The following is a 23,887-nucleotide window of genomic DNA, read 5'->3' as shown; positions in this document are numbered from 1 at the left end:
AGCTGAGTTCAAAATTCACCTTGGTTTTCCTTCTCCACAAATCTATCTGCCTCTTCCACTTTATTTTTTACCTAAAACCCCTCTTGTTTGCAACATTACAGCTAGGCAAAAATGAACATTGAATTAAGAAATAGATTGGAATAAAAGTTTTGAGAAATTGCCGAAGTCCTCTGTTGCCAGAATTGGGGAGTTAACCTGCCTGATCTGAACAAATTCCAAATCTGACGGTTAGGTCCTGGCTACGTGAATTAGTCCCTACTGTAATAATTACTCCCTACTGTGATAAGTCACTTTAATCAAATTGTTTTCCTGTTTTCCTGCACAGAAATGGAGCAGTGTGAGCAACCCACTCTTCCTTCCACTGATCCCACCTCAGTCCCAAGGTTTCACAGCCATCGTTCTGACCTATGACCGGGTGGAGAGCCTTTTCCGAGTCATCACGGAGGTGTCCAAAGTGCCTAGTCTATCCAAATTGCTAGTTGTCTGGAACAACCAGAATAAGAATCCCCCAGAAGGTAAGACCCCATGGTACGTGTGGTGGAGGAGGGTGAAACTTGGTAGGGGTGTACCTACTTACACCTGTTACAGAATAACCTCTCCTCTACTTCTTAATATGTCTTTCAAATTAAAGTATTTCATGGTTACTTTCCAAATAATAAATTTGGAAATTTTTTATGGCAATATTTTTGAAAGTGAAATGAGAAAAGCCAAAGTAGATGAAAAGAAAAAAGCATACCAGTGGTTGTGCTGTTAACTTCTGAATCAAAGGTTAACATGCGATAGTTAGAGAAACATTTCCCTTTAACTTTCTTTTGGGGAGTGGTAAGGAGAGACCCGTCTTTGATTTGTTGATGCTTGGTTTTATTTCTCTGTAGCCACTCTCTCATCTCAGTGAATACTACTTCTGCTAGACTGTTTTCTAGGGCAGCTGTGGTTCAAAGCAGCAAAGTAGTTTGAATGCTTGGAGATATAAAATAAGTGAATATTTTGATGGATGAAATGGGAACTTGGGACATTTTGGGTGTCTGAAAAGAAGTTCCCACACCACCAGAATATCTTGTGAAAATGCTACAGCTAGCCCAGTAAGACAAGACATATGTGCCTTTTTTGACTGTCCAGCACATGTGATACTGTGTTGCTCTTTATAGTCCTTATGAATGAGTCTGGTGAAGTGTGCGTGTTATTTTAAATTTTTTGAATTCATGGTGATTGTAAAATGAGGGCACATTCACAGAGCTTTTCCCAAATGATTTAAATGTGTAGATTTTTGGAAGATGATTTGGTTTCAAAAGTGTATTAATGACTCCAGTGTGAACTCAGTGCTGTAAATCTCTGAATTAAACAGATTAATTTTCAGTAGCTGTGGTGTGCTTTGCTGGCATGGGTATCTGCTGGCCTGGCATGCTGTACCCCTTCGTGCCAGGACCTCAGTCTCAGGCTGCCCAGTCCTCACATCTTGCTGCCTACGTCTTCAAACCCGAGATCCTAATCCCATGTTTCTCTGTCTCCTTCCATATAACACCACTGCACGTGCCACGGCTGCTCTGTCTCCCACCAGCTCCCTTTTTTCCCAGCCCCAGGCTGTCTACCTCACGAGACTATGCTGCTCTTGCTCTTTTCCCAGGTCCTCAGCTGGAAGTATAGGTCCTGACATTGGTAAATTCCTTTACGAAATCACCATGGAGCAAATGGAAGAGCCAGGAGGCATTGCCACCTGTAAAGGAAGGTAGCTAGGCTTGGCCTGTGGTAATCCCCTCCAGTGCCAGACAGCCGTTCCAACGCTGCTCATTTTATTTCCATGCTTATTGCTTCCTAGGATGAGCTTCTACCAGGTTCCGAACACCAATACTAAAATCCTGAGCATTGTTCTGGGCGCTTAAAGCCTCCTCTTCTGGTTCTTGATTAAACACTGTAGATATAGCAGCTGTAAATGAGTTTGTTTCTCGTATGCTGTACATACGAATCTGACATTCTCATCTGAAAGTGGGGTGATTTTATGGGAGAAGAAATACTGCCTTCCCGGAATAAGTGTTCAAAAAAATGCTATATTTGGTGGTACAGAACCTTGTGGGTTCTTCTGTAGTGAATGAAGTGTGTCGTTAGGACTCCTTGATTTGTAATTCTCTTTTCAGAGGCTTCAGCTGCTGCTGTTTTCCACTCTTCGTAGTTAGCTGTTCTGCATAGTGGCAAGATACAATTTAAAAATTAATCCCTGGCTGCTTGTCTCAATTTACCATCTTCTAACAGCTTCTCAGAGCCAAGTTATTGCTACCATTCACTTGGCTCATTTGCCATTTTGGCAACTTGCTCCAGTTTAAAGCAGAGTAGCTTTATTGTTTGCTTTAAAAAGTGTTCTGTAATACTGCTGTGCTAAACACCTCAAGTTTAGTGGTTTATTAAATGTTTTGCAATCCTTTAGAGTGAGAAGTGTTGCGTATAAATTGATGATAGCTGGAATTTTTGCAGTAAAAAGTTTTTTTCTAAAAGCAAAACCGCTTAGTGTTATGTTCAGTTATGTGAGCACTGAATGCAGGTGGATTTAACCCAAATGGATTGTTTCCGCATTTCCCTTGAGTGAGTCTGAGATACAGGAGAGTTGAAGCAAATAAATCATTAAATGATCTTTTTTGTTAAATCGTTCTATTAATCTTGCATTTAGAAATTCTTGAAAATTAAAGTGTTTTGGTTTTTTTTCTGCCTTGATTACCACTAAATCATAAACTAGTTTCAACAACCACAACAAAAAAAAGCCTTTGCCTGTAGAGCTTAAAATTGTGGATTTGAGAGCGCAGTTGAAAGCATAGGCAGTTTTGCCCTTACGTTAGCCTAAGCATTGCATTGAAGCAAATAACTATTTGTTTCTAGTGTCCCTTGTCCCTTTATTGCTGTAATAACCATTGTAATCTCTTGGCCTGTGGCTAGAGAGAGGTCAGTTTGATTAAATTAACTTGTTTTATTCCAGATCCATGCAGGGCATTCCACTTGGCTCTTCAGCCAGTCTCTCGTTCAGTCTGTCTATTAGTGATCCTAATCCTTGGACTTCAAAGCTTCTGCTGTTTATAGCCTGTTAAAGCCAGGAAGTTTCTGATGGATTAGAGCAAGGAATGAGTTTGAAGTTTGTAATGTGCACCACTGTCACTGATAAAGTCTGGTTTATTACCCTACAGTAGTATCTGCACTTTTATGGCTATTCGCTTTTAATTGGTTATAGTAAAGCTGAGGCGCTTAACCTCCTAGAGCATCAAGTGCTGTATTCCCTGCTCCTTCCCATGTAAGGGACACGCTTGGGTACGGGAGCAAATCTCGGCTTTCATCGTTGCAACCCTTTGTGTTTGTTTTGTTTTGCATCTGTAAGTGGGAGGGCTGGGTGAAGGACATCCGAGTTGTCGTCTTTAGTGATCGAGTGTGGTAAATAGAGAATTGGATTTAGGTCTCCTGAGATGTACTTGGCATAGTGCCACACAAATATGACAGGCGACTGCTCCTTTCATTCCTCTGTCAACACCAGAAAAATACTACGATTGAAAATGGCATTGTTACCAACGCGGTATGTATTGGAAATAGAGGGAATCTGTCCCTAGGAAAGTTTTGAAGTATGTGCAAATTCTAAAATTAATGTTCGTTTTTAGTTTTGGGGTTTTTTTAAATGAATGCTTACGTACTTCTAATAATGCCTTTATGTAATGAAACTCAGCAAACTCAGGACTTAAGAGGAAAACAGAATAAAAATGAAATATTCTATTCTGAATATTGTACAAAATTGAAGATGTTGCACCCCTCAACAAATGCGACATTCCATAAGATAAAAATCCTCTTTTGCTTGTCCTCAGCATTTAGTAAAGTTTGAGTGAAGAGGTATATTTGTCAGCATGACCTGAAAATGAACTAACGGTGATTTTTGTCAGACGAATGAGGAGACTGAATTGTGGTCACTCTGCCATCAGTACTGCGGAGCATCCCTCAGTGCGGGTGAGAGGCTGGAGCTGATCTCGCCTACTGCGCTGTGGAACGGTAACAGGCGTGGGGAGTGTGCAAGGTGTACGGAAAACACACTCCTTGTAAATCTAGGCCTGTCGAGGCAGATGCAGCTCTGATACGACTGACTTTTTTGTCATGTCGGCTGATAATAAATAAACTAAACAGCTAAGGGGGCAACTGATGAAATGAAGACCTGACTGGAAAGTTTTTACCCAAATAACGTAACTTGGAGGAAAAAGTAGCTACGTGTATATGGGCTAGAAATCAGTAGCAATTTAAAGACTGTTTTTTCCCTTTGTCTTAACCAGTTTGCGAGGACCACTCTCGTAACTTAAAATGTTTGAGAGCTACTTGTGCAAGTCTGAGCTTATCACTCTGTGTTTCCTTTAGAATCAGTGAAAAGAAAGCAGCACCTCCATCTAGCCTACGTTAGGTATTTTAGGGTGAACTAAGTCATCCCTCCAGAAGTACCCTTTTTTTCCTCCACTGAGTATGAAGGAAACACAAGGTGACTAGTACAAGGTTAAATAACTGATCTTTAATCACCTACGTGTCTGCTCTGAGTTCCTACTTGTTTTGCCATACCGGTACCTGAACACAGTGAAGGACACGTAGGCTATCTCACGAGGTTCTTCAGAAATAAATAAAAATGAATGAGCACTAAAAAAAACAATGTTTCAATTATTTTTCTTGGGCGGATAGTTCTTGTGGCTGGGGCACTGACCAGTCGCAACTTCTGCCTGCTGAATGGGAGCAACTCATTTCTAACTGTGCCGCAGTTTCCATGTCTGTAAGATTAATACAACAATATTGTCTTAGATAAAATGCTTGCAGACCTATAGTTTAAAACTGCTAGGTAAGTAGCATTATTCATGGCATTATTATTAGGTAGTTGCTGAGATTTTCTGATTAGAAAGTTAATGTCTACTTTGAAATCAAAGTAAAATATAAATATATTAAAATACAAATAATAAAGGAAACTGCTTTTTATAGGTTTAACTTAATCTGTGTACCTTCAAAACATTTACAAATATGTATGTATACTGGATATACAACCAGTAGCTTAACTGGTTATTCCCGTTTTACAGCTTTAGAAACTGGGGTACACAGAAGTGAAGTCTTCACCATCACTAAGTAATTGAGCTTCAGGGCAAGGAGCTGATTCAAGAAGGTCCTGTGTTTTGGCCTTTATATTGATTCGTTCAACATGCTGCCTTCCCATACTTTATAGTTGAGAGATATCATAGACGTAGGTATGTGTAAAGGGGTGGAAGCTTTACTGTGTTATTTTGAGGTCATCGCTGAATCTGTGCGCCAAAGTAGGGACACTGTGCTTTGGGTGAGACTGGAAACCGAGGGTCTAATCTTTTGGTTTTGAACTCAAAATACGAGCAGTGTCTTAAGAAGAAAAATACAACTGCAACAGATGAATCTATGAGCAACACAGCTGTCTTGCGCAAACACTTTGAAGTTTTCAGAGTGCTTATGATGGTAAAAATGTTGGCTCTTTATATGTGCAATAGAGAGAAGATACCACATATGATGATGGTCTTAATCTGGAACCTTAAAGCTTTATAGAATAATCTTGCTGATCTTAAGTGCTCTTATCTCTGCTCTGTGTCTTTGGCTGAGTTTTGCATATATTCTCAGCCATACAGGGTATGCAAGAAGCCTGTTAACCCAACAGTAATGTCAGCAGGCCCATGACTGCATGTATACTATTAATAAAACAATTAGAAGCTTTGAGATATTATAGGAAAAATCCGTTTTTTTTCTCACTCACTCTGCATCCATTAAAATAAACATTGTGGTCCAAGTGTCTGCCACTGGGAATATTTGCGTAGACAGGATGTTTTTTCATTTTCTCCATCAGCCAAATACTTTTTGCCCTTTCATTTCTATTTGTCTAAATTGCTAGTTCTGAAATTCAAGAAAATAGTTTGTGATAGAAATTTCCACTGACATTTCATCACGTTTGTTTCAGACGATTGAAGAAACCTTTTTATCTACCACAGAAATGGTATGAAAACGTACAGATGCATTACTGTTAGTAAATACACAACAAGCTACAAATCACGTGTGGTAGTAGCTTGATTCCTTTTTGGGTTCAGTTTTACAAAAACGAAAAGTGCATTTTGAAGAACGTGTACTTTCTGTGTAGTTGTATTGGCAGTGGTTCCTGGAGCTAAGTTGCTGATAAACTTGGAATCAGATACAGACTATAAGGCTTATGGGTATTACTGCAATAATCATCTTTGTATTTCAGTTTGATACTATTAATGGACAACATTGATATAAACCACTGGGGATAAGGAACCGGTATATCCTGTGGATTACTGTATCTTAAGAAAGTGTTAACTTTAAAAAAAACCACTAAAAAAAATCTTCAGTGGCAGTTTTTTTTTGCATATTGTGCCTTTAATAGTCAGCACTGGTAGGAATGGTTTTTTGAACTTCTCTTTAGGTTTTGAATTAATTTGCCTTCTTGACAATGGACTTAATGCCATTTTCCTTGATTAGCTAGAGAACTAATTCATGGTGGTTTTAGTCTTCCATAAATCATCTTACAAACATTTTGCAATGTTATTTCCCAAGGAAGTCTAGAAATTTAGCTTAACAAAACTGGGCTCTAAATAATGCCCCAGAAACCAATGTTCTATTTTGTTATATATAAGAGGAATTCTGTGCATTACTATAGACCAATAGAATCATGGAATCATTTAGGTTGGAAAAGACCTTTTAAGATCATCAAATCCAACCATAAACCTAATCCTGCTAAGTCCACCACTAAACCATGTCCCTAAGCGCCTCATCCACATGTCTTTTAAAAACCTCCAGGGATGGTGACTCCACCACCTCCCTGGGCAGCCTCTTCCAATGCTTGACCAGTTTTCTTTTCAGTAAATAAATTTTTCCTAATATCCAGCCTAAACCTCCCCTGGCACAACTTGAGACCATTTCCTCTTGTTCTGTTGCTAGTTACATGGGAGAAGAGACCAACACCCACCTCACCACAACCCCCTTTCAGGTAGTTGTAGAGAGCGATGAGGTCTCCCCTCAGCCTCCTCTTCTCCAGACCGAACAACCCCAGCTCCCTCAGCCGCTCCTCATCAGACTTGCGCTCCAGACCCCTCAGCAGCTCCGTTGCCCTTCTCTGGACACGCTCCAGCACCTCAATGTCCTTCTTGGAGTGAGGGGCCCAACACTGAACACAGCATTCGAGGTGCGGCCTCACCAGCGCCGACCGAGTACAGGAGCACGATCCCCTCCCTACTCCTGCTGCCCACACCATTTCTGATCCAGGCCAGGATGCCGTTGGCCTTCTTGGCCACCTGGGCACACTGCTGGCTCATCTTCAGCCGGCTGTTGACCAACACCCCCAGGTCCTTTTCCGCCGGGCAGCTTTCCATTCCCCAAGCCTGTAGCGTTGCATGGGGTTGTTGTGACCCAAGTGCAGGACCCGGCACTTGGCCTTGTTGAACCTCATACAATTGGCCTGGGCCCATGGATCCAGCCTGTCCAGATCCCTCTGCAGAGCCTTCCTGCCCTCCAGCAGACCAACACTCCCACCCAACTTGGTGTTGTCTGCAAACTTGCTGAGGGAGCACTCAATCCCCTCATCCAGATCACGGATAAAGATGTTAGACAAGACTGGCCCCAAGACTGAGCCCAATATGAACATTCTAACGTAAGTAGAAAGCACCTGTTTTGAAAGATGGTTCTAAATTGAAGCGGTTGAACTGCCTGGACAGACTTTTTCAGTCAGCCATTATTGAAGGAGTTCTGGTAATAAGCAGATATAACATGCTTGGTGGTGGTGTTTCTGACAGTTTTTTGAAACTTCAGATCCCAGCTAAGTTCTGCCATTTAGTCTTCGAGACTGAAAAAGTTCTTGTTAGGCTTCCATCATCCATGTTCGATTAGTTGAATTCATACAGACCACTATAGACCAATTAGGATGAGCATTAAACAAAGGATTTTATGAAAGATCAGGCATGAGAGTTGAACCATGTTGTATGGGATTCTGTGCAACTGCAGGTACATACAGAGGAGCATGTTTAGAGATGTTTTCTGCCAGTTTTTAATTGATCTTAGTCTACCTTGCACAACTTCTGGAAAGGTTTTTCCTTTTTACAGTTCCAAGTGGGCTCGATGGAAGTCGTGGGAAGTCTGAGCTTAATATGAATTAATACTCTGGTGCCAGGTTATCAGCAGTCATGAGATATTCCTAGCTGTTGTTGCTGAGGAATTAAAACAGGAAAAGCATGTTTGTATGAGCTTCTTTGTATGAGTTATCAAAATGCTGTTATTTTAGCCAATAAGTGGATCTTTTTTTAATTTTGTCATATTGCTCTTAATACTGGCAAGCATTCAGTTCTTGCCATCAAGAGTGCACACCGTATTTCCAGCTCCTCCTCATTATCCTTACCTGCTGCTTCCAATTGCAAATGCAACAAACCATCTGCGTTCAAGTATCACTTGCTATTTTTGAACTCGATACTACTTAGGATGGGTGTCCCAAGAATATTGGTTAGCTCTGTATAGCAGCTGTATTGAGTCTCACTTTCCCTAGGTTGAGTGTTGAAACTGGAAGCGGATGATTACTAATTAGAGCAAGTAATTTCCTGGATAAATACACTTCTGTCTGCTGACTAGATGGATAATAGTCCATCTGCTGCTAAAGGACCCCTTCAGATGCTGTTAACTTCTCAGTTTCTCAGAAGCAAGGATACAGAGAATGACGCTATTTAACAACATGACAGTACCGTTTCTCTTTGAAAAGAGATAATACGCTCCATAGAAATATGGAGTCTATTATTTAATCTATTATTAATCTATTATTTTTAATGATCCCTCTTTTTATGTATGATGTAGCAGTTCATTTAGAGCGGAGAAACAGGGCTGGATTTCAGACTAAGACTCCATTTTTACATATAAGCATTTTGCAGGCTTATATTACTTAGATTTTTGTTACAAACATCTGATGGCAAGCCTAGGGAGCTGCGGAAAGTGAAAAGGTTTGTTGGTGCGAGAGGGTATTCCTTTAGGTTATAATGAAGTTGCCTCTTTCTCATGGTTGTCCTCCCTTCTCTTCCTTACGTCTTCCATGTAATTCACTGGGAGTTGTAGCTGAGAAACGGGTATTTAGAGGACGGGGTTTTTTGCTGCTCTTCTGTATATGAGTGTTTTAAATGGGAATGTAATTGTGGCACTTTTTTTGATCCTGCAGTTTGTGGAAATCATGTTGAAATCATGTTGAAATCATGCTTGAAAAATTTGCTGTGAGACGCGGACTTGCAGGACGTTAATGGTGGGATTGTGGGCTGGCCAGAAATACAGCCACGTATGTGGTCGTTAAGGATTTTAAGCCCTTTAAAAGTGGAACCTGCATTTGGAAAAGTTGGGAAACTGCTGACTTTGTGTTTAGAAGACCACATGCTGTTTTCTGTGGGCAGCTCCTGCAATCAGTGCATCAGTAGTCCTAAATAGCACAAAGTGCCAAGAATGCCCTGAGTCTTGTTGCCAAAGAGCAAGTGTAAGTGTTATTCAAACACTCTTCTCGTAATTATTTCAGTACAAAGTGCAATAGGAGGTGCCTGTCATTCTCTTCAGAGTCCGTATATACAGAGTCTTTTTATTTTCATATTTTACCTCTGAATAATTTGAAATAATTTTACCTCTGAAAAAATATTTCATATTTTCAGAGCTTTATTTTCATAATTTACCTCTGTTTTCTGCTGCATTGCAGAAAGTCCTCACTGGTTTTAAAAGAAGTAAGAATAATTCCTAGTCCAAACATGCATTTTTACTTTTGTATGCTTAAAGGTTCTCATGCCGTCTTGTAAGACTTCATCTGCTTTTTTGTCTTGGGCTTCTTTTATCTTTGTCATACTCTGTTAAAGGATGCAGTGCCCTCTTACTGTGAGATTAAAGCATGTGCTTTTACCTTGGCTGTAATAAGGTCTACTAAACTGAGAATTTCCCCCTTATATGTTTTGCTACTCCTGAGGTTTCTCATAGCTTTGCAAGCAGTATCTGAAAATTCGGAGCGTGCTGTTACAGAAGTGGCAGACCCTCTCTCTGACTTCTCTTTAAGCCACAGTCCTCCTATGTGTAAAAAAGAGAAGTACAAATACTCTTCTTTTGTGGTCTCTTAAAATAAATATAGACAGTTTTAACCTTCCTGATGGATTCCAAAACTTTGACTTCTGAAGTAGCTGTTGTCTTTTTTTTAATTGACTATATATTTTTTTGGAGTTCCTGCTGCAGGGCTAATTTTGAATACTTGGATCTCTGAGTGGAGCCTGCTGTTCTTTGTGATAGTCATTTTTGCCCAGGTTGCCAAAGTGGCTGCCAGGTGTCATTGCGTCATGACATCTCCCATGCACTTCCATCTCTGTAGGTACAGCAACCTTCAATATCGGCTCAGCTTCTAGGCAGCAAGTAATCTTGTGCTTGCTTTCATTTTGCGTGCTGCAGAGTAACTGGTACTCTAATGTCTTATTCAAAGTTTCTCCAAAATGGTAATATTTTCCGTTCATTAATTTAAGTCCAAATTCAGAAACTTTGTATTGTTTCTCAAAGCACAAATATTTTACAATAACATACCTCTTTTTGACAATTGGTTGTTTTGAGAGGCTTTCCAAGACCTTAGTAAATCACGCGGATTTAACAGGATTTAATGATGCCTGAGATGCACGCTGATTATAATTAGATTACACCTTCATTTTTCATACGCTTTTCGTTACTTTTTCTTCTGTTACCATATTTTTATGCAAGTAGCATGTGTAGTGGCCGAAGACGGACGACCCCTTCCCCCTTTCCTCTTTTCGCAGAAACGTGTGAACGTTGCTGGTACAAACCACAATTACTCCTAAGTACCCAGTGCACAAGGTGCCCGATCGGAAGAAATACCTAGTGGTGAAGTTTGCAGAAAAGGCAGTCTGCCTGTGGTTTTTTGTGGTTTGGTTTCGGATCACAGCTACAAGTGATTGCACGTAGGTAAAGCAACCTCAACCTCTCTTATAAAACCTGAACTTAGGGTAGAACTAGCTGAGAATCTCGCTAGCGTGGTGAGATGCTCCCAGCCAGGGACTCTTGACCGTGCGATACTGCCAGTTGCTGTAATTGCAATTGTAAGTTTGATTTGTATTGCTATCATTCTAATTTCGATAAGGTAGTTGTATATTTTTATCAGTGAGTATCTGGGTAGAGTTACATCTCGCATAGTTCCTATTCGTGAATATATAGATGCTGAATAAACCATAAGTTGGCAATCCCAATGTTTGATTGGATTACTTCTCTTTCTCTGGGGGCCCAGTGGACACTTTTCTTTCATCTCTTATTCTCGAACATCGTTTTGTGGACGCTGGTTTGGTATTGCACATACACCCATTTTAGAGAGTTGGGCAGAGAGTAGGGCAGCCGAGGAGGAGTCCGGGTATGGGGCCAGGGTTGTAGGCGATAACCCCAATCTGTCTCCGCAGCAGCCTGAACCGTAACCAACACGTAACCCCTCAGAATAGTTGGGTTATGACAGCATGTCTGTTATTAAGCTGTCAAGCAGTTGATTTTCCAAAGAGCTAGAAGTTTAAAGCATCCATGATTGCTTGCTTTTCTGAATTACTATTTTTCTATCCTAGTGACTTTTCAGTTTCAATTTTTCTTTCAGTGTATTCCTGCGCTGAAATAAGGTCTTTGTTGCAAGTTGGTTGTCTTCTTTTTTTGTGTAGCAGATGTGAAAGGAGAAAAAGCCTGAATAAAAGAGTACTTAGCATGTATAAAATGTAAACTTTGATGCTTATAAATACAAATTTACAAATGCATACATACCTATGGCAATTCTCATTGCTGCTGAAACACTTGCGACAGTGGAGTCTTTCGGGGATTTAGCAGGCTGTTTAAAATTATTTGATACTGATATTGGGATTATAATTGGATAATTACAGACAATTAGCCTAAGGTCTTTAAGTTGCTTGCAAATGTTCAACAGTCTACAGTCTTTATGAGGCCATGATATGTGTCTTTGTGAGGTACCTGTAACTGTCTTATAAATATGCATACTTGCATGTTTTATGGTAAAGCAGTAAGAAGGCAGTGAGTTGACTTTAGAGTACTAATTTGCAGTAAACGGTTCCAGTCGTTCAATGTTACTGCCTCCTGAGGTTAGGATGACTAGTAAGATGAATAATTCGGAATTTCAGTGGTGCCCTACTGGAATCATTGCTTCAGATTATGGTTCAAGCAGGGGATTTCAAAGACCTTAGAATGCTGAGAATAAAATGAGCTCGTTGCACTGTAATTGGAATCCATGGCTCTTGAACATTTTTGTTGTGGTCCCAAGGCACTTGCTGTATCTCCCCAGCTGCTGGCTGACTGACTTCCATTGGAGCCCATCAGCAGTGTGGTTGAATCCTTCTGACTGGCTACTAGTGAATATTACAAGCCACTGAATTGTGCATCGGTGTTTGGGGTGGTGCCTCTTGCCTTCTACTAGAAGGAAAAGAGGTGAGTAAAACTGGACAAGAACCCGCATACATGTCAAATACAGGCCATGGTCTACAAGACCACGCAGATAAAGGTAGATTTTACAGTCATTTTTTCAGTCTCCCAGGAAAAAACCTCAGGGTAGGAAACTGAATACAAATTTTGCCAGTAAATATCACTCTGTATTTCTTCCTCTTTCTTTTGGCCACCCATGCATACCAATCCTTCTTTCTAAAATACAGCTCCAAGAAAAACTGCCTTTTGAAGACTCTTGGTGTGGTTTGGAAAGACAGCTTTGTTTTCCCAGTGAAGTAGTGTTTGGACTCTGGTGTCTTTAAGCAGTGCGTAGCTCTGTTTTATTTAAGAGTGTTGTGCAAGCTGTTAAATCTGAGAGGCCCAGTGGCAATGAGGACGCGGACACTTGTTCCTTTAAGCAAGTTTTACTTGTAAGTGCTCATAGGTTCATAGGGTTTGAGGCAGAAGGGACGGTAAGATCATGTGGGGTGACCTGTAAGTCATGAGTCACTATATCACCTTTCTTTTCAATCTAGTGACTACTATCTAACCTGAGCACATCTTCTATAACAATACCCAGTCTTGTTTAAAGACAAGATGTACAGAATCAGCTGCCATCCTTGTTTACTTCCTCCAGAGGTTAACCATTGTTACTATTAAAAATGTCTGCCTTATTTATACTTTGAGTTTTCCTGGCCTCAGATTCTAGGCATTGGTTTTTTTGTTGTATCTTTCTCTAGTAGGTTGAAGGTATGTGGCATTTTTCTTCCTGTGTGGATACTTGGACGTGTTAATCAAATCTACATTTTCTTCCTTCTTTTAATAAGCTAAACAGATTGATCTCCAAGTTCCACCGTAAGGCATTTTCTCCTGCCCTCAAATAACTTAGGTGGTTCTCTCCTGCACCATTTCCAGGGTTTTAACATGCTTTGAAAAATACACCAGAGTCAGACAGTATTTTAGCATCTATTTGACTATGTCTGCAGACAGGGAAAATTGCCCTCCACTCCCCTTGCCCCATTTCTTACTACTTACCCATCTACATACACAAGAATTACGTTAATTCATTTTGCCCCAGCAGCATACTGAGAACTAAGGTCCACTCTGACCCCTTAATCCTTTTCAGCAGCTGCTTTTAAGGAAAAAGTTGCCTGGGTCCTAATGTTTAACTGTGTGTTGAGTTGTGTCAGGCTGGTTTTTTGTTCAAATGCACCTAGTTTACTAAGCAGTCCAGAGTGCTCTGTATGACCTTATTGTCCTCGCTGTTTTTCATGTCTCCAGGCTTTGTGTCGCTTCCAAATTGCACTGACAATTTATATGTATTTCAGATCACTGATGAAAATTTCAGTGGCTTCACGCCCAGCGTCAGTTCTTATCGATTCCACTTACCACAGAGTCACAGAATGGCTGAGTTTGGAAGGGATCTATGGAGATCATCCTCTCCAAACCCCCCTGCTCAAGCAGGGTCACCTACAGCAGGTTGCACAGAACCATCTCTGGACGGCTTTTGAATATCTCCAAGGATGGAGACTCTACCACCTCTCTGGGCAACCTGTGCCAGTGCTCTGTCATCCTCACCATGAAAAAGTGTTTCCTCATGTTCAAAGGGAACCTCCTGTGTTTCAGCTTGCGCCCGTTGCGTCTGGTTCTGTCACTGGGCACCAGTGAAAAGAGCCTGGCTCCGTCTTCTTTACACCTTCCCTTCAGGTATTTGTACATATTGAGAGATGAGACCCTCCCTGTGCCTTCTCTTCTCCAGGCTAAACAGTCCCAGCTCTCTCTGCCTTTCCTCATAGGAGAGATGCTCCAGTCCCTTCATCATCTTCATGGCTTTTTGCATGGACTCTCTCCAGTATGTCCACGTCTCTCTTGTACCGGGGAGCCCAGAACTGGTCCCAGTACTCCAGGTGTGGCCTCACCAGTGCTGAGCGGAGGGGAAGGATCACCTCCCTCGAGGTGTATCCTTATACAGGTTTTCATCTGACGCAGGGAACAACTTATAAATTCTCTGAGCAGTCACTTTGTAGTTGATATAAAGTATTTTCACTTATTTTTCTTATCATATACCATTGTCATCCCATCCATTTCACCAGTGTAAGAAACTCAAGTGTTGATCTGTCTACTGTTCACAAGGTACTTAGACTCATCTTACAATGCTCTCTTTTTCCCCTCAAATTTTCATTAAAAAGTTATGTTTATTGTGAAAGCTGGAAGAAAACAACAAATCACACTTGTTTAGCTATTTGTTTAGCTATTAATTAAACTACTTTTTGATGAATTGGTGCTTTCGGGATGCATCGTACTGTAATAGTGACTACTGTTAAGCTTTGTGCTAGAAAATGGTTAAATATGTGCATTTAGAATTAATGTTTAATATTTGGTCCTTAGTTGTGTTTCTTTTAGCTTGGTGCTCTATACTTATGCCTGCAGTTATACTTTTGTAGGAATAGAATAGGATTTTGAAAGTTTTTGAATATATGCAAAAGCCTGCAGAAACTGTTAGTGTGACACTTAACGGTGCTACATTTTAAACACACAGCAAGAAATGGAAATCCAATCTCATTGTAGAGTGAGCTGGATCTGGTTTTGTATCTACAGGATTTTTGTTGCTACTTAAAGCATCATTTGACTTGTGAGTTTTCATGATTCTGTACTCCAGTGCTCTGTTCTACTTGTAAGGATGCTGTAGGGCAGAAGTAGAATCCTTTTGCATTTATCTAGCTTGATTTATCAGTGTCACTTAGGACTTTGAAGATGAAAGAAATTACTGGTACACAGAATCTACTCCTTAAGTGTCAATAGTGATTCACATTTTAGGTGTATCTAGATTTTTTTTAATTGATATAATAAAATTTACTTTTCTCAGCACTTGCTAGAACTAACATTCTTTTTCAAATTCTTTATGACCTAGACTTGCAGTCAGAGATTGTATAGTGCTGCTTCAAATTCTTTTAAACAGTTGCAGTTAAATAAAATACCTTTTCTTGCTGTGTGTCCGAAACCAATACATAGTATCACTGACTCTTGTTATGTGGTTATTGCAGGCCGCTGTTCTGGGCAAGCTGTCCCCGGCATAGCTGTCTGTGAAGCTCTCTGCAGAGAGCAAAAGAGGGAGATGTAGCTGAATTTCTGTCTTTTGCCTCCATATGCTCACGTTTGCCTAACTGCAAGTCAGGTGTAAATTGGCCATTAAGAAGCTTTTGTTTAAGATATGAAGAAAAAAAAGACTAAAGAGAAGCTAAGACAGATGTGCAGACTTGTTCAGAAGTGAAGTATAATACTGAATTGCGTTTCGTCTAATTTTTCTCTCTAGAGTCCCTCTGGCCAAAGATTCGTGTTCCCCTGAAAGTTGTTAGGACTGCAGAAAACAAACTTAGTAACCGCTTCTTCCCCTATGATGAGATTGAAACAGAAGCAGTGTTGGCTATTGATGATGATATCATTATGCTAACCTCAGATGAACTCCAGTTTGGCTATGAGGTAAGAGAACTGTTTTTTTTCTGTCTCTTAGGCTTTCCACTTCAACATTGCATGTGTATGTAAAGTGGAGGAATCACCGCACAGTCTGCTGATTCAAATTGTTGTATCTCTCTTTACCGTAACAGTTCAATGCTGGCTGAAATACTTTTACAGATAGTCATTACTTTATGGAAAAAACTGCTAGCTAACAGAAAAATTTTTGGGAACTGGCACAGTAACGCCAAGAGACTCCAGAAAATGTTGTGTAATTGGTGTAATGGAAGCAGTCTGCTGCAGTCAGACTGCGAATTGCATTCTTCTTAACAGCGTCAAACAGTTTTCAGACAAATCAGAAGTGCTATCTGAGTTAATGTGTCTTGATGGACAAGACAAGTTTCAGAGATTAAGTGTTGGGAACAGAGGAGGCCTCCTGAGGACATGCCGAAGTAAGGTGGAGTGCAATGAAAAGAGGAACTGAAGAATGTCAAGGAGGGGACGCATGTATCATATGCTTGAAATGGCAAAGCTTCAACAGCTGCTGTTATCATGAGGGTATCAACAAAAAGAAAGTTTGTCCAAATCAGTTACCCCTGGCAGTACAAAGAGGTGAAAGTCTTCATAGGCATTTGAGTTGTTTGTTTAAAAGTGCGCTTACGTAAAGCAACACTGGTGTCTTCCTTCCAAAACTTTGGTTTCAATGAGTTAATGTCTGTCTTCTGTTTGTATTTGAGTATATGACACAGTCCATAATCTGACATCACTGGTATATGTGTGTATTTAAGACAAACACGCTATATTTGTAAATAAATCAGAAACCTCAGAAAATGTAGTATCATATTTTAAGAAAGGTTTGAATCATTTAGTCACACCTGTACCTGCAATATCAAGAGCAAAACAACACCGGGCTTCATACATGGGAGCTAGAACACGAAACTATTACCTAAATTGAGTGAAATAATGAAAACCGCTTTTCTAAAGGGTAGAAAGCAAACTAAATGTGATAGTTGTCTCATTTTTCACTATCTTAAGTGTAGCTGTTAACACAAGAAGGTACTTTTTAAGAGATATTGGAAGTATTTCTTTAATGTGAATACATACGTGGTAAAATATGGCTCTTGCTCCCTCTCAAGTGAAAGAGGCTGTTAGCAAGTAATGAGCTTTTGGGCTCAAGAAATGACTTGTGGTAATGTAGGTATGCTGATGTAATAACAAAGATGTTAAGTAGTGGAGACAGAGGTTTAATCTATCATGTGTGTCTCCAGAAAGGAAATAACTTCCCTTGCCAGGTTAAGAGTAACGGGTTAGTACATGAAGTGTGAAAGATGGAATGAAGAGAAGACAACCAAAGGGGGTTTTTTGGCCACATACGCCTTCTCTATACTCCGTTTTGTCTACACTGAAGGTTTTAAGCGCTGCGCTGCAACAGCAGAGCAATCAAGAGTTGGCAGTTCTGCAAGCTGACTTCTGTCTGTGTTGGTGCTGTAACTACTAGTTTTGAGGGTGAACTGATAGGATGAAAGGTAGCAAATCCATAACGTGCATGCTGTGTAAATCCTGGCTCTGTTGGCAGTTTGATTTTCATTTTCATCGAGCTGTCTCAAAGTAAATAAAAATAAGTTTTATAAAAACTTAAGTGACTGTGTAAGTAGTTCCAAATGAATCTCTGCTACTGGCAAAGCAGGCTTAGAGGGCTTCAAAGCAGAGATTCAAACTGCAGCTGAGTTTCAGCTGTGTCAGCCAGAAGTCGTGAGAAGTAGAACTGTGGCACTCATGCGTCCGAGGTGTTAATTTAAACATCCTTAACGGAGGGTATCTGTAACTTCACATATCTTGAGTCTGGTCACTTAGGCAGGAAAGGGTTATCCTCCTGAAAAAAAAAAAAAAATGAGGCAAAGCAAAGTTGATGTGAATTCCCCTGTAGTCCGTGTGATTAGGTGGCAGTCGGGGCTTACAACCCTTCAGCCCCAGGTCGAGCTGTTGGACTCTGGATAATTTATTGGCCTTCTGTGGACCATATGCGTTGGTTGCAGGGCCTATCTGAGTAACAGTCCTTATAGTCAGTGTGTGAATGTAACTGGACATGTAATTGTTTAGTCTGGCAGACTAAAAACTATTGCTTTTGCAGTTTTTTGCGTTTTATTAGAACTCCTGTTCCTTTTTTGATTCTGGGAATTCAGCTTACTATACAACCGCGTGGATGGAAAGTTAAAATGCCGTATTGAACAGATAGTTGAGACAAACCCATGGGTAGTTTGAATCCTTATGTTCCAAGATTGCCTTTTTTTCCCCCGCTGTAAAATAAATGTATAGAAATGTATTTGAATACAGAGGCACAGCGGATTGTTTTATAAATACACAATTTTCCTCATATAGAGGGTGGGTGATGAGTTCCTACTCTCTGGCACAGAAATCAGGGGCTGAAGATTGATCTTTCCTGTCCCTGAGTGTCTGTGACTTGCTTGACAGGCCTGGGCTGGCTCCCAGATGTTTAAATTGTCCTCAGCCTGTGATAATTTATTTATCTGTTTATGTGTGTTACCAGAAAAGTATCTCTCAAGCTCTCGACTCATTTGCAGGGGAATCCAGAGGGAACAGTAGCAGCATATAATGTTACTAGAAAGTTTTCTTTTAGAAGTATGTCTGCTTCTGCTTTGGTCATAAGAAGGGCTGGAAACGTGACGTTCAGTAATTTTCTTTTCTCCTCCTGACATCCTTGAGATTTTACATTTAAACATGTGGCAAAACCCCCTCTGTCACAGACTTGTCTGAATGTATAGAGCAAGCCTAAGAAAACCAGAAACCTTTGATCTCTGTACACTTTCAGCCATAAAAAATTATAGTAACACTCAAAGTGTCAGACATTTTTTACTTGTTAAAAGTGAACTATTATGGTACAGTGATTTATGACATTGCGTAAATCTATTGGAGCAAGCAGAAAAATAGTCCCTGTGTGCTGCAGTATTAAGGTAGCAGAAGAATACTCATGACATTCTGACTTTGAAAAAAGTATTTCTGTTAAGTTACGTGATGAAATCACAGGCATGACTTGGGGCACTGGAAAAAAAACTGCTAGGGCTGGACAACTTTTTCCCCACTTACCGATCTTTGTTGTTCACAGAGGGAGTATCAGAGACCCCCAAGAAAAGGAGCGAGTATTTAGATTATCATAACCTTTAAAAAATTAAAGCAGATGCATTGGCTGCTCCTGAAGTGTTCAGTGTTTGAATGCGGGACTGAAAGCACGCGTTGTAGCGTTCCCACCTCTGCGGCTCAGCTGGCCTCGGGACTGATGGCTTAGCATTTCTGTCACCCTGAAAAGTGGGGAGAACAGTTTCCAAGTATGAGGTTCACGGAGATTTCTTACGAGGTACTTACGCAGCACTTTGTCCTTAAAAAGACAAAAGTATTTTTATTATAGCAATAATAGAAATAATCTAAATTGGGATTATTGCTCTGAGCGCATGGGTTTTGTTCGTAGAAAATAGTTTGGTGCGTTGCTAAGTTTGTGTTTTTTCTGTTGGAAGCTTTTTGCCTATTGCTAGTAGATGATCTGATTCTGTCTCAGAGCTGTTTTTCAGTGCTTCATGTCTCTGGCATTCTTTAAAAAAAAAAAATCAACTCTCTGATGAATTGCATATTTCACTAGGCTAAAATCATCATAAAGTTTGAATGCCTTCATTAGAAGAATTCTTCCATACCCATTTTGACTGTTAAAACTTTGTTTTTCAGCATTCTTTTATAGAAGGAATAATATAACTCTGCTTACCAAAAGACCTCCCCGGGGGTAACTGCTGGCCCCATTGAAAGATTTTCTTCAAATTGAAGTTATTTTACAAATTGTGTGCATGTGAAGCATTGCTTATCTTTTAACGGGCTATGTGTTTACATTTTGCTTTGGTTTTTAATAATCGCACAAGGCGTCTCTTTGAGGAACCGGGGGAGAATTAAGAGCGGGTGGGGCTCTGGGAGGAGAGAAGGAATACTGACTGACTGGGTGCTCTTTCATTTGTAGAGGATAGTCAGTGTTTCATTCTTACAGCATTGCCATGGTAGCTTTGGAAATGCTGATTATTTTTCTGTTTATTAAATTTTAAAATTTTCTAGTTGTAAGCAGCCAGTTCCTGAAGTTGCATGTGACTTAATACAGTCTAATAAATTTAATGCATAAATGTTGGACTATATCTGGAAAAGGAGGTGCTTCTCTGTTCGCTGGCTACGTGGAGAGTGAGCTGTGGCAGCAGTTCTCATGGTACAGCGGAAGAGCACAGAATAGTTGAGGCTAGGAGGCAGAGATGGGGAGAGGTGAGGCTGGAGGGTGTTTTAGCTAGGCTAAAACATTTATGTCACCTGGGGAACTCGACTTGGAAACACAATTACTATCATATTTCTCTTGGTGTCTTTTACAAGATTTTTAGTAAAACTACCAAGTCAGAACTTCTATTTGGCTTTTCATCTGGGAGATGCTTCGTCCAAAAATACATATCTTCAGGGTTGTCTAGCAGAGTCATTGGAGTAGTGTTGTCCGCAAAGAAGCATACCTCCTCTTCACTTGGCAGTATGTTTTTCCTTGGATGTGTCCCTTACCAGTATTAAATCAGGCTCTTGTTCTTTCGTCTGAGAAAGCTAATAAGATCACTGGCTAAAATGGAATGTATTCCTAACAGACTAATAAATTATAGGCAACCATCAAACAAGAAAATGGACGGTAGTACAAACCAGAGAGTAGTATAAGAATCATTACCGCTATTTTTATACAGCAGTAGCTGTATATATTAATTTTGGCACAAAACATATGTATGGATTTGGGCAATGAGCTGGATGCAGCTATTTGGAGCCTTTCCAGGAATGACCATTGAATGAGCTAGTGATGAACATTAAGAAAAAGCCAAGCTTTTCCACTGACTTTGATAGCATTACTTTTAAAAGGAATCTTTGTTTAAAGCAACCAAGTTATTTTTTAGATGCATCAAACTGACAGTTTTCAGGGGCCAGAGTCAGGGTAGGGTTGAGCTTTACAGCGATACAGAGAAATCTGTATGCGTAACATGCGTTATCGTTGGCTTTTATTTTATGTCATTTGGACTCTCGAAGATGACACCGAGGGCAAAACCTAGAAGGGACATGAATCTACGGTTCTGTGTTGTGAAGGCACTGAAGTCCCTTGGGAAGCAGTAGCTGAGTTCAGTCTTTCTTTCAGCTGCCTTTAACACGCATGCCATTCCCTCTGCAAGAATTCTCAGCCCAGTACGGTGCAGATCTGTAGTATTCTGCCAAATCCTTTGCTGAGCCTTGTAACAATGTCCTACGAATTCTCTTCCTTGAGTTCCAAATCATCTCTGCTTTCAAGAGCCCTCTGTTAGAGCGTTGTCCTATCTAAATACTTATCCCAGTACTTGTGCCCTAGAACTGTCTAGAAAGATTGATTTCTGGATAAAGTACAAGTCGGGGAGTCAGAAGATCTGGTTCCCATTCTTGTTTCCTGTATGATTTTTGGCAGGTTTCCTCATCTGTACGTTTGAAATAATAACCGCTCTCATCATGGGATTCTGAAGCTATATTAAGTGACAGCAATAAAATGTGTTGAGATGTATAGATGAAAAGGTATATAGTAATGCAGAATCACAGAAATGTAGATACAGAAGCAGTAACTTAAAGCTGATTGTTTTATCATATTTACTGTGACAAAATACTTGCATAGAGTCCTTATAGCCCAGGCCTCCCAACTGCAACATACTGGCATGTAAAAAGTGCCCAAAGTGAACTGCTGACGAGGTGAGGTTTTGGTGGAATTCCAGATAACGCTTTCTTTACTGCAGATTCAACTGTAGGCTTCCCTTGCCTTTTGTACAAAGAAAAGAGGCTTGCTAGTGAAGTTACCATTGGGGATTTATGAGGTATTTTATTGTTGTTGTTGCTCTTGCATATACATAATGAAATTTGGGTATGTGTTTGTTTGTTTATACACTGCTGAGCTGAAACAGAAACTCTTGTGACCTAACACTGTGTGTCCGAGAGTCAAGACTCGTGTTCTTCCAACAAACCCAGCCGTTATTTGGCTTAAAGGACAAATTTTGAGTAATTTGTCCGCAAATAATGCGGATAAATACTAACTTCGTTATTGATCAGCAAAAAGACAAACTGTGTATTTAGCAAGCAAATAGTGTTCAGACCCTTCTAAATAATGATAATCCTTTCTCCCTTTTTTCCTAATGCAAAAATTGTCCATTATTTAATGTGGCCAGCCGTGTGGAGAACTGGGGTTGCGTTAATGATGCCCTTCTCCTTGTTCTTGTCTACCGTGTTTGATCCTGTAGTCAGCTACAAAATAATGTATGGGGTGACAAGGATGGTATCTTGATTGTATCCAGCTGTCTGGAACAAGTCAAGGGCAAAGAGGCCTTCCATGTAGCAGTAGATCCATCCAAGCACCCACTAAAGAATACCAGAAATATTAAAATATAAGCCTGTTTTAAGCCTGTTCCTATCAAAGGAAGCAGGTTGGTCAGATCCAAAGCCAGCTGTGAAAGTAGTTAGGCTGTAAGCCGTATCTACTGAAGTTAACATCAAAAGTTCCATTTTAATCATGCTTGGTTTTAGTTAGCGTTAAAATCTCTTTGAATAGTTGGTTGTATTTTTCTACGACAAGGAAGTTAATATTGCTTTAGCGGCCTTTTGCTCTGGGGGCATGGCTTCCCTGAGTTGTAGGGTCCTTCCAAAGCAAGCTTTGGGCTTTTCTGTACTTCCTCCAGGCAGCTTCCTATTCCAAGAATTGGGACTTAGAGGAATTGAAGTAGTCTTTGCGCCACGGTAACTCTGCCCTCCCCAAGCAGATGTGTTGCATCCACGCGTTTGCGTTTGCTTGCTGTGCAGGCCTGATTAGCAGCGTGTCACCTCTTTTTCTCTTCAGGTGTGGCGTGAGTTCCCTGACAGGTTGGTTGGATATCCAGGCCGCCTGCATCTTTGGGACCATGAGATGAACAAATGGAAATATGAATCAGAATGGACCAATGAAGTCTCAATGGTGCTCACTGGGGCAGCGTTTTATCACAAGGTAATATGCAACTTGTAGTATACGAATGTACAACATGAACCTTTTTGAAAGAGCCGTATGTGTTTCTGTCATTGTTCTGTGAGTGTTTTGTGGTGCCATGATTATGTTTACTACAACAGTCAGACAACCAATTGCAAACCTTTCCCTAAGCCTCTTTCAGTTGCTGTGAAAACAACTGATTTGTCTCTGCCTTGTAAAATAAAACCGTTACCTTCATGAACTTGCAGAAGAGCTCTTGCCAGTTTGCGTGACCTGTAACTACATGGCAAGTTTTGCAGTGAATGTAGCTTTGTAGCTAGCAGTTTAAGAGAAGAAAACCGTAAAGAAATTTGTGTGCTGGTCAGGAAAGGAGTAATTATGCAATTAAGCAATCAGAAATTATTTTCTATCTGCTAAAGTAAGTCCTTGGCCAAAGGCAGTATCACAGTTTGCTCATAATCCATCCTTAGCTGCCTGCTGTTCAGTGACTGAAATATTTATAGAGTCTTATAGTTACTGCATCTGTATTTAAAATCATGTTCTCTCTCTCTTTCCCTCTATCCTGCAGTATTTCAACTATCTTTACACCTACAAAATGCCTGGAGACATCAAGAATTGGGTAGATGCTCATATGAATTGTGAAGATATCGCCATGAATTTTCTAGTGGCAAATGTCACTGGCAAATCAGTCATTAAGGTGGGACTTTTCGGCAGTTTAGCTTTACGAAGTTTAAAAACATGATGTACATACTCACCTAAACGTATTTAGTAGGCTTCAACATGTTAGATAATCTTCCTTTCTCTCTCATTTACTCCTGGTATGGTGTCTTGTTCTCCTTCCATGGTAGAAAAGCCCTTTCAGTAAAACATTTATGCTAACCGGGAACAGAGAATTGTTTCTTACCAGTTGTTTCTGGT

General features: G+C 40.3%; 1 protein-coding gene across 1 annotated transcript in view; it reads left to right on the top strand.

Annotated features, from left to right (window-relative positions):
• EXT2 (exostosin glycosyltransferase 2) overlaps nucleotides 1-23,887 on the top strand; it is an 80,530-nt gene that overhangs the window by 47,276 nt on the left and 9,367 nt on the right. The window contains exons 8-11 of the mRNA XM_059819244.1: nucleotides 326-515; nucleotides 15,794-15,960; nucleotides 22,847-22,990; nucleotides 23,538-23,666. Coding sequence (XP_059675227.1) covers nucleotides 326-515; nucleotides 15,794-15,960; nucleotides 22,847-22,990; nucleotides 23,538-23,666 — 630 coding nt within the window. The remainder of the gene's footprint in view (nucleotides 1-325; nucleotides 516-15,793; nucleotides 15,961-22,846; nucleotides 22,991-23,537; nucleotides 23,667-23,887) is intronic.

This window comes from Gavia stellata, chromosome 7 (assembly GCF_030936135.1).
Source record: "Gavia stellata isolate bGavSte3 chromosome 7, bGavSte3.hap2, whole genome shotgun sequence".
NCBI classification, from domain to species: domain Eukaryota; kingdom Metazoa; phylum Chordata; class Aves; order Gaviiformes; family Gaviidae; genus Gavia; species Gavia stellata.
The sequence above is the reverse complement of the archived record's forward strand: the minus strand, read 5'-3'. Positions and strand labels throughout refer to the sequence as shown.